This window comes from Otolemur garnettii, unplaced genomic scaffold (genome assembly GCF_000181295.1).
Source record: "Otolemur garnettii isolate 467f Iridium unplaced genomic scaffold, OtoGar3 scaffold00013, whole genome shotgun sequence".
Taxonomy (NCBI): Eukaryota; Metazoa; Chordata; class Mammalia; order Primates; family Galagidae; genus Otolemur; species Otolemur garnettii.
This window is the reverse complement of record NW_003852408.1, coordinates 23,038,784-23,049,189: the sequence shown is the minus strand read 5'-3', so window position 1 is coordinate 23,049,189 and position 10,406 is coordinate 23,038,784. Positions and strand designations below refer to the sequence as shown.

The window sequence follows — 10,406 nt, the reverse complement described above, 5'->3', positions numbered from 1 at the left end:
AAAAGGATAAGACATACAATAGGTAAGAATGTGCCCATTTGTTTGTTTGTTTTTAGAGCTGAAGTAAGAATCTAGATGCTGAGAACAAGTTTCCCCATTAGCTAAGACTTAAACTATGTAGGGAACACAATAGGGATGACCTGTAGGGATAATTTGAGCTGTTCAAAAAGTACCTATTCATCACTGTAGCTACAAATACATCTTTGTGAGGCTAACCACGAGTGGCCTTAGCTCAATTAAATAGAACTTTTCTTTGAGCATGCATATTTTAGTCATCAGAAGAGTGCTGGAAACAATATCCTCTACAATATTCCCCTCAGAAGAGGTTGCTTCCTGTCTTGAAAACAGTTATATTATATTTGGCCAAGCATCATTATTGTTTATGAATGCTTAATAGATTCAAAGAAAGACTGGACTCTCATAGTGCCAGAAACACAAGCTAAATATTTTATTGCATTCTAATGGAGAGAAGTAGGGAAGTAGATACTTCAGTAAAAATCCATGACTCGTCTAAAAGAGCCAGTTTTGGCACTTGTGGCCCCCCAGTCGTGGTATCTCCTGTACTCCCCTGGCCTCAGCAGGTACTGCCTTCCCCTGTAGTTGGGCATCTCGTAGAGGACCCAGCAGCCCTCCAGCACATTGAGGGAGTGGACTTCAGTGAGGTGCAAGTGGTCCTGAAGAGAGAGACAGTCGTCCGTGATCTCGGACATCTGTCCTCTGAAGTCTTCTCTCTCGTAGACCCTCATTCTGTGAGTGCCAGAGTGCTGGGATGACAGATAGAAAAGAAAAAATAAATTAACAAAAACAGAGAGAAATTAAAGTTCCAGCTCCTTCATCTCCCTGGCCACACCTGCCCAGAAGTTCTCTGAATCTTCTGGAACAACCATGTTGCAGAGTTAAGGAGCCTTCCCACCCCCCACTGTCCACTGCCCTTAGGAGGGAAGAACAGAGCTCAGCAGCCCTTCCACCTCTCTCCACCAGTCTCTGGCCTTTGGGAATCGAGATTTGCTTAAAATAAAATTTATCCCATCACTTCCATGCTTGTTATTTGAGAAAGGCCTTCTCAAAGGAGAAAAGTGGGAGTCGTTAGAGAGCTAAGTGTCTTTTGACATACTGCTCTTTTTAAAAAGCTATCAGTATGTAGCCATTTCCCATAAGACCAATGTATTGGTTTTCGTGTATGCTATGGAGCACAGGACCATTAATCTCTTGGGAAAATAAGGTGACATATTTTCCTTATCTCTGTTTTCATAGCCTCAGTTTAAGTTTGAATTTCAACTCATCTGGCTCTTAACTTCCTTTCGGGCCTCCTACTCTCAGCTTATTTATGTCTTTCAGCACCAAGAATCCCCTTGGTTAAGGTCTGTTTTGACAAAACTATATCCTATGCCTCCCACACTCCACAATTTTTATTTTTTTTCTTTTGCAGTTTTGGCCAGGGCTGGGCTTGAACTGGCCACCCCAATACCCCGGGGGCCAGCACCCTACTCAATTTGAGTGGTCAGTTTCTATTTGCTCATTTAGAGGTACACAGCAGGGGAAAGGCCAAATCTAAAACTTCAGTATTTTCCGGAGATAGGGGCCTAACTTCAGCATGAAGAATAATCAGATGGAAAAGCAAGGCAAAGCAAACAAAAAGTGTTTTTAATCAGCTGTGCAGTCCCAGTTTGCATTTCCATTTTGACTTAGTAGACTTCTGTCTTGGTAAGGCTTAAAATGAACCCTTAAGAAATTATATCTTGAGCATATGGTAAATCCAGTCTTCAAGAGGCTGTCCTGCTTTTTCTTAATTAGTTTTTGATCTTTCAATTTTTGGGGTTACATTTAAAATATAAAATCTAGGAATATGTGATTTTAAAAGAAAACCACCACGTTCAGAGAGAACAGCTTCACTTCCAAGACAGCTTTCTAGACTGGACTGCACATGTGATGCGTCGCTTCCACTTTCTGAAATCTAGCTCGAACTGTTTAGCTTAAGAATAATAATTTTAAGTAGCTTTTATGTCCAAAAAGATAGAAGACAAAGACAGAGCCACGTTCACCTGGGGGATGAGGCGGCAGGAGCGGACCGAGTCGCTGAGGCCCATCCACTGCTGGTAGTCGGGGTACTCGCCGCGCCGCAGGAAGTACTGGTGGCCCTGGTAGTTGGGGCGCTCATAGAGCATCCAGCAGCCGCTGTCCACCCGGATGGAGTTGCAGCGGTTGAAGTAGGGCTGCAGGTTGGGGCAGTCGCTGGTGCATTCGTAGCAGCGGCCCTGGAAGCTCCGGTCCTCGTAGAAGGTGATCTGCAAGATGGAAGCGGTGGGAGCATGGAGCGAGGCGCCCCAGCTGAGGCCCCTGCGTCACTGCTGGGCATCAGGTACCCAGGACCTACCTTTCCCATTTTGGAGAGAGTCAGCAGAGGTCCTGTCGGTGCTGTGTGGGACTGGGGGAACGTCGCTGTATATATAGCAGCCCTGACTGCTGCCTCCACAGGAAATCACACAAAAGGGCCCATTTCGGTGAGTAAGGGGATTTGCAAGCTCCCCGCTCCCTCCCCCTGGTCATTGGGGTTGGCTGAATGGTTTACTCTCATTCTTTCTGGTAGGTTCGGGTTGTTCTAATTCACTAAAGCTGTTGTTGCCATCAAAATGAAAAGAGTCTTTACCCTTAGTTGAGCAAAAGGATGAGCGAAATTCTATGCCGTGCTTTTATTTTATAGCTTACTCTGCTTAACTGACTTCTCAAAGGTCATTAAAATAAGCAATGCATTCTGCTCAGGGACTGGTGGTGTTTTTGTTTTTAAAGGCAGAATTTAAATAACAAGAAATCTTAAGGAAGAGGAAATCAGGTGAAGTAAACTGTGAAAGTGCTTTGAAAACCACAAAGCTCAATTCATTTAAAGTCAAGATTCTTTGATCTCCATTGCTGTTATTTGGGGGCTTGTCTTGAATCAAATTGATACTTAACTGGAAATGCATAGGCTCCTGAAGGTTGGGAATTTATCTCTTTCTTCGTTTCTGCCCTTGCCCTGAGTCCTGAGAAAACAGGACTGGCACATGGGAGGCCCTCAGATACTTGGCTTGGACCTGAACAAAAGCAGGCAGTGTGGCCTTTTTCACATCTTCCTGGGGGCCTACATTCTTCCCTCTGTTGGGGGCTATCCAGAGTCCTGCCAGCTCTTTGGTGACCATGCCCTACTTCAAATGTTACTATCAAGCAGCTGACTGGTCTCAGGAATGGAACTAAACCGGGGCCTACAGTTGGTATCTATTGCTGGCAGATTGGACATTCTACGAGGGAGTGGCTGGATTAGCCTTGATCAGTAAGAGTTGATGCATAACTTCCATCCCTGCCACCATGAACCCTCTGTTAATGAGCTCACTGCAATACTAGGGTGGCTGATGGGGGAGGCTGGCTGACATCACACAACCAAATCATTTGGTCTACATGATTGCTTGGTGCCTCTTTGGGTGGATGCCCTGCTCTGGGCATTAACATGAAATACAACCGTCTTCATACTTGGTGCTCACTCCCATCCCTCAGTACCTCTACCCCAGGGTTTCTCGTCCCCACTCTTCTAATCTTTCCCCTTCTAGGCCCTGGACCAGCCAGCAAAGCCACTCATCCCTGCTCAAAGATTCCACATCTATCCTAACCTCAGGCTACTTTTCTTTCCACACAAAGTGAATAACCAGCACACTGCCTCCAGGTTTCCTGGGGAGGATTTCTCTCACTGCTGTTTTTAGAACCACTTCCAAGGGAGCTGTGATGCTGTAGTATTCCATTTTGGGCCTGCACCTACATGCCAAGCTAGTCCGTTAGGGAACCAAGCTGAGCCTTTTTCTTCCTCTGTCAGCTGGCCAGAAGGGACTCCTTGCATGCAGTTGTAAGTGTGAGCTGAGAGAGAGCTTGTGCAATAGTGGCAACCTCAGCCAATCCCACAGGGAACTCTAGGGCTAGAGCTGTCATGAACTGAGACACAGGAGCTGGGGATTCATGGTTCTGCATTGCCTGGTAATTTGACCTGGGCTGTCACTTTGCAGGAGTGTGAGCTTGGGCGGGGTACCTCCCTTCTACAGAGGAAAATTACTGGAAACAAGCTCAGTTTTAAGGTGTCAGCATGTAAGAAAAGGAGTGTTTTAGTCCTGTGTGAGAATCTGGACAGCCCGCCACAGTGTCCACTGTAAGAAGCAATTAAGAATTGATTACCATCACACTAGCTGAGATAAGCACAGTTAACATTTTGGTGTTTTATCTTCCTGGCTTCTATGTATGTAAAAACCATGTATGGCAGTACAGTATTATAATATTTATAACAGATAGCATTAGTTTTCTTTTAAGTTATTTTTTAAGTGAAGTGATTAATTATACTGATTAAGGTGATCTTATTGACCCTTTAATAAAAAGTTATTTGGGGGGGTGATGAGACCGAATGAAAAATCATTCTAGACTCTCTATTGATTAGCCATACCCAAGTTTGAGGTTTAGTAGGTCCTCAAAAGAGGATCATTCAGCTAATGCGCTCACTGAAAACTATAAACAGTCTTTCATGTGCTAAAAATTCTAGCCCTCAAAGAGAACGAACTCAAGGGCCTGTTTTATATAAGACCCAAAATATTCAGTGTCATTCATAGGTGAGTATTTGAAGATGATGATGAAATCTCACCAAGTAAGCATTAATCTTATTTCACATTACTCAGAATTTTTTATCTGTAGTATGATGTTATGTGATTTAGGACGAATGGACCTATCACTGGTTCTGATGAACAAAGAAATCAGTAATCCTATGAAAGAAAGATAAGTTATGAGGAACACAAAGTCAGGATTTCATTGATTTTAATAGAGGAAATTGAAAGATTAAACATATGATGACACCTGTTAAAGCCCCCCCCCCCAGCATTCATCCTCCCCCAGTGGTGGAGTTCCTGTTGTCTTCGGAGCTTTGGGAGAGGACTGCCTCCCCTATAGATGGGTGGCTGGTGGTGTGGGGGTTACAGGAAGATGTCCTGGAGAGGAGGTCATGCTGGACGTGGAAGTTGTCTTCAGGGAGTTCCAACACAAGGCCTCTGTTTCTGTCTGGCACACCCTTATGCTGTGGGAGCTGTGATGAAAAATAAAAGAGAAGAAAGGGGAAATTAGTGCATGCTCTAGTTATGATAGCCTCACAAGATCTTTTATAATTTATAAAAACCTAACCGAAGATAAAATTTGCCCAGAGATTAGATCACAAATCAGACAGCCTGCCTCTGCCTTGGCACATTAATGCACATTATAATTGAAGAAGAATGGCATGCAATTACATTGGGTTTTCACCATCGTTTGTACAGTGAAATAACTACTTTCTCTCCACTTCCTATGAGACTGGTGGCTTCCTCTCCTGGAATAGCAGGTAACCTAATATCCTATGAACCCCCAAGGATCTCAGCTGCTTCAAAGCTTCCAGGTTCATGGCAGCTGGTATTCCCAGATAACTCCTATAAATAGCTGATCCCCCCAATCTAAGCAGATTGTGTATCCCCTCGCTGACTCATGCTACCTCATAAAGGAGTAAAGGTCCCTCTATTAAAACAGAACCCACACTGTGTATCTGGCAGATGCACAGGTACTAGCATGGCTCTCCATGGGATGATAGAGTGCAGGGTGGTATAGGCTGGCTCCGGCCCATTTCCTAGCTATGCCATGTGGCAATGAAGAATTTATCCCAACCTCTTGCACAACTGGTGGCAGCCCTAAGGAGCCCTGAGGCAAACAATTATATTCAGATATATTGGGGAATCAAATAAAATACATAAAAAATAGAATGTTGAAGAGGTTAGCAAAAGAGCTCACTTGTCTCATCTTCTGATTTCAAAGTCACGGGGATGTTTGGGCCTCAAATGAGAGGGCTGGACTCAAGTGCTCTCGGTTGCATATTCAGCTTGTAATGTTGGAACATCCAGCATCTGGGCTGGGGTGGAGTAGAGGGACTGATGTTTTCAGGACCTGCACCCTTGCTTGGTGGAGGAATCAGCACTTGCAAACAACATTGCCATTTCAATCCACCCCACCTATCCCCTGGCCCGGCATTTACACTGCTTCCTCTGGAGTGTTTTCATCACAGTACTAACAACTTCTGTGAAATTGTTGACAAGGCACTGTTTGTGGAGAGTGGAGCAATGGCTTCAGGGGAGCAATGGCTACACACCACACGTGCTTCTGCAGTTTCTGTTAGTGCTTGTGGAAAGTCATGTAACTTCCCTAAGCCTTAGTCTGCCCATGTATTAAATTGGGATGATAGTGAACATAAAATGAGATAATGGATTTAAAAGTACATGGTAAATTGTAAAGTGAAACTAATAACTAAAAATCATACCATACATATTGCTGAAGAAAAAATTATGCTGGGCACAGTGGCAGGTTCCTGTACTCCCAACTACTTGGGAGGATGAGGCAGGAGATGGCTTGAGTCCAAGAGTCCTGGACTGTAGTATGCTAAGCTGATTGGGTGTCCACACTAATCCTGGTATCAATCCTATGACCTCCCAGGAGTGGGGAGTAGGGGACCCACCAGGTAGCCTAAGGAGGGATGAACCCAGGTAGAAAACAGAAGGTCAAAACTCTCGTGCTGATCAGCAGTGGGATCGTACCTGTGAATAGCCACTGAACTGCAGCCTGGGCAGCACCGTGAGACCCCAACTCTAAAAAAAAAGAAAATAATGCCATTTATTAGAGATGGCAATATAGACCCCCGTGCTATGGAGATTCTAGTAGGGACCACAGAAAGGGGGTCTGGTAGTGAAAAGAGATGGGATCAACTCTCAACTCCAGCAAAGAAAAGTGGGGATTTATAACTGCAGAGCAGAGGGGGGCCAGTGGATGAAAAACTACTGAGAGCAAACATGAAGGATAGGGTTTTTCTGGCAAAAGTGACTGGATAGGTTTATTGCACTCCAGGATGGTCAGATACTGCGGGTGAGTGATCCTCACTAAACTGACCAAGGAGCATTCTGGCTCAAACTGGATTTAACCGGAAAGGGAAGCCCAAGATTGGACCTAGTCTAGCAAAAGACTCAGAGGAGTCTATCTGAAGTTTTAGTCAAAGCAGAGAGTCTTTGACAATATTTTAATAAAAGCTAACGATTATACAACAATATTAACATCTGATAGATCAGTTAACAACGTGAGTTTCTGGGCTTTGATGTGACAGTGTCTATACTTTTGCTTACAGTACGGAGCAGTGATTTTCAACCAGTGTTCCATGAGAGGATCTTACGTGTGCCGCAAAAATTTTTAAAGATCATTAATTAAATTATTTTCAAAAGAAGTTCAAAGCCCAGTAAATTGTCTGACTACAGTAAGTATATTCTTTTCTTTTCTCTTTTTTTGATCAACATAATTTAAACGTGCCGTGGAAGTTTAACTATAGGTTTAAGGGTGTGGTGAGATAAAAAAGGTTGAAAAACACTGCTACAGAGACTAAATGTGATTGCTGGATACTTTCATGTATTGGAAAACTTTGGTTCAATTTTGCAAAGATCTTCTGTTTGGTGATTTTGGTATCACAGTCAAATGATGACCAAGGGGAGGATTGATGTAGGTGAAGACCGTGCAGTCAGAGCTGAGGTCCACCTGGGTGTGTGTGGGGGGTGGGGTGGAGTGTAAATGTGTGTGTGTGTGTGTGTGTGTGTGTGTGTGTGTGATTGCATCAGTTCTATCAGGAGATTATTGTCTGATGTGGCTAACAGTGGAATTTCTCACTGCTTTTCCATATCATTAATCCAAATTCTTTGTGTGTTTTAACGTTTGTTCTCTATTATCTTATGGCTGTGTATCCTTTCCACAAAAGTGTTTCAGAGGTCTTTGAAGCAGTTAAACAAGGAAGGCTGATATATTATCTAAAGAACAAGTCAGAAAAAATATCCTCATCATCACTGTTTTCTTGAACTCTTATGCTTAAGGGAAGTAGTGACAGAGGACAAAATTCACCCTGAAAACTGGGGGTACATTTGTTTTAAATTTTGGCGGCCAATAAGGGCTAAGTAAAGAGATTTTTTTTTTTTTTCTCATTTTGCCTTCTAAACTCAAGGCATCTGTGATAATCTGGGCCTATGGGAGGGAGAAGTATTTCTTAAATTTGGAATGCCTTCCCTTCCCCTAATGCTTGCCCAAACTCCCTGAGTCTTCCAGGCAGTCCAGAACCCTCTTCCCAGGAAGTCTGCTCTCAGAACCAGCCCTCACTCGTCTCTTCCTTCTCCAAACATCTGTATTTCTTCGTTATTGCCCAGCTTTGCACTTAAGCACTGTCTTTCTCATGTAGAGAAATAGAGCTTAAATTTTATTAGTCACCCAACAGATTTCATTTGGAAGATGTATAGCTAGTTACCCGAGAACCAGGAAAGGGAGACTTGCTCAAAAACAGGAGCTAAGCCTGCAGCAAAACCAGTCTTGTATATTGAGTTTTGATGAGTTACAACTTTTTGATAATAAATCTTCCTATTTATAATGTATCTCATGTGTTCCTTCAGTCGGATGGGACCTTGTTTAAAAAAGAATCTATTATTTAGGATATGGTTGATGCATTTAAAGAATAGCTTTATTGAGATATAATTCTCATGCCACTATCTATTTAAAATGTATAATTCAATGGCTTTAATATATTCACAGGTATGTGCAACCATCACCACAGTCAATTTTAGAACATGTTCATGACCACAGTGGAAACCCCTGATTCTTTAGCTATCTACTCTCTTGGCTACCTGTCCCTCCAGCCGTAAGCGACCTCTAATCTACTTACTGTCTCCATAGCCTTCCCTCTTCTGGAAATGAACAAAATCACATAATAACATTAAACTAAGTGGAAGAAGCCAGTCATGTAAGACGTTATTTGTATTTTTGTTGTTGAGTTGTAAGAGTTCTTTATATGTTCGGAATACTAGAACTTTATCATATACATGATGTATAAATATTTTCTCCGAGTCTGTGTGCTGTCTTTTCATTTTCTTTGTACTGTCCTTTGATACATAAAAGTTTTAAATTTTGATTAATTTGGTTAATTTTTTTTCTTTTGTTGAATGTGCTTTTCATATCATATTTAAGAAATTACTGCCTCATAAAAGCTCACAAAGATGTGTATCTATGTGCCTTTCTAGGAGTTTTATAGATTGAGTTCTTATATTTAGGTTTTATTCCATTTTGAGTTAATTTTTATACATGGATGAGATAGGGATCCAGCTTTATTTTATTTATTTATTTACTTGCATGAGGATATCCCGTAGTCCTAGCACCATTTTTTTCCTGAGACAGAGTCTCACTCTGTCATCCAGGGTGTCATTGAAGCTTATAGCAACCTCAAACTCTTGGGATCATGTGATCCTCTTGCCTCAACTTCCCAAGTAGCTAAAACTATAGACATGCACCACAACTCCTGGCTAGTTTTTATATTTGTTGTATACATAGGGTCTCACTCTTGCTCAGTCTGGCCTCGAACTCCTGACATCAAGCAAGCCACCTGCCTCGGTCTCCCAGAGTGCTAGGATTACAGGTGTAAGCTAACATGCCCAGCCAGTCCTTCCATTTATCGAAAAGACCATTTATTCCTATGAATGGTCATAGCACCTTTGCCAGAAATTAGCTGAACGTAGACTATGGGTTTACATCTGGACTTTCAGTCCAATTCCATTCATCTATATGTCTTTCCTTAGTATAGTACCTTTCTCTCTTGATTACCATTATTTTGTGATAAGTTTAGATATAGGGAAGTATGAATACTCCTATTTTTGTATTCTTTTTCAAGATCGTTTTGGCTATTTTGGGGTCCCTTGCAGTTCCATATGGATTTTGGAATCATCTTATCAATTTTTTACAAAATAGTTGACAGAGACAAAGTATTATTTTTGTTTATTTAAATTTACAAAAGAAACTAATATTCGGGGAGATCAGCTCTACTATAGTGGAAAAAATTACAGAGATATACAGGATAGCAAATATTAATACCTTACTTTGCATCACTGAGTCTTAATAAAAATTCATATTGGAAACCACAATAAAGACCATATGCTGATGTTGAATTTGAGAAGAAAATGAGGACTTATTAAGTTCTTACATTTATGTTTATATAATAATTTAAAGGTAACAAATGTACTTACACTATTTGCCCATCTCTTTATCATGATTATTCTGGGATTTAGTTAGGAGGATATATATCTTTACTTTTAGTTTTCAATGAAGCAATTGAGGCACGAAGAAGTGGCTTGCTCAAAGAGAACAGCTGGTAAGTAGGCTAACAAACCATCCATATTTGCCTGGAGTGGAAGGGCTTTCTGGTGTGGAAAACTTTAAGGGCTAATGGAAAGAGGGGCTGAGTTGGTTCCTCTACTTATAAATAGCCGAGACAGGAAAGGGAGTCAGACTCCTTAACTCTTAGTTTAACACTTTCCTTAATATCT

General features: G+C 41.9%; 1 protein-coding gene across 1 annotated transcript; it reads right to left on the bottom strand.

The window, feature by feature from the left end:
- Positions 1–424: 424 nt before the first annotated feature.
- On the bottom strand, positions 425–2,425 carry LOC100962127 (gamma-crystallin B). Its single transcript, XM_003784990.2, has 3 exons — positions 2,375–2,425; positions 2,043–2,285; positions 425–764 (listed from the first exon to the last, which is right to left on the bottom strand). The coding sequence occupies exons 1-3, from the start codon at positions 2,381–2,383 to the stop codon at positions 489–491; spliced, it is 528 nt and encodes a 175-aa protein (XP_003785038.1). The 5' UTR covers positions 2,384–2,425; the 3' UTR covers positions 425–488.
- Positions 2,426–10,406: the final 7,981 nt, after the last annotated feature.

Bases quoted from the DNA above. Each gene is read 5' to 3' on its own strand.
- LOC100962127 (XM_003784990.2), bottom strand. The intron at 765-2,042 runs GTGAACGTGGCT...CTGTCATCCCAG, and splicing joins CCTGCCGCCTCATCCCCCAG to CACTCTGGCACTCACAGAAT.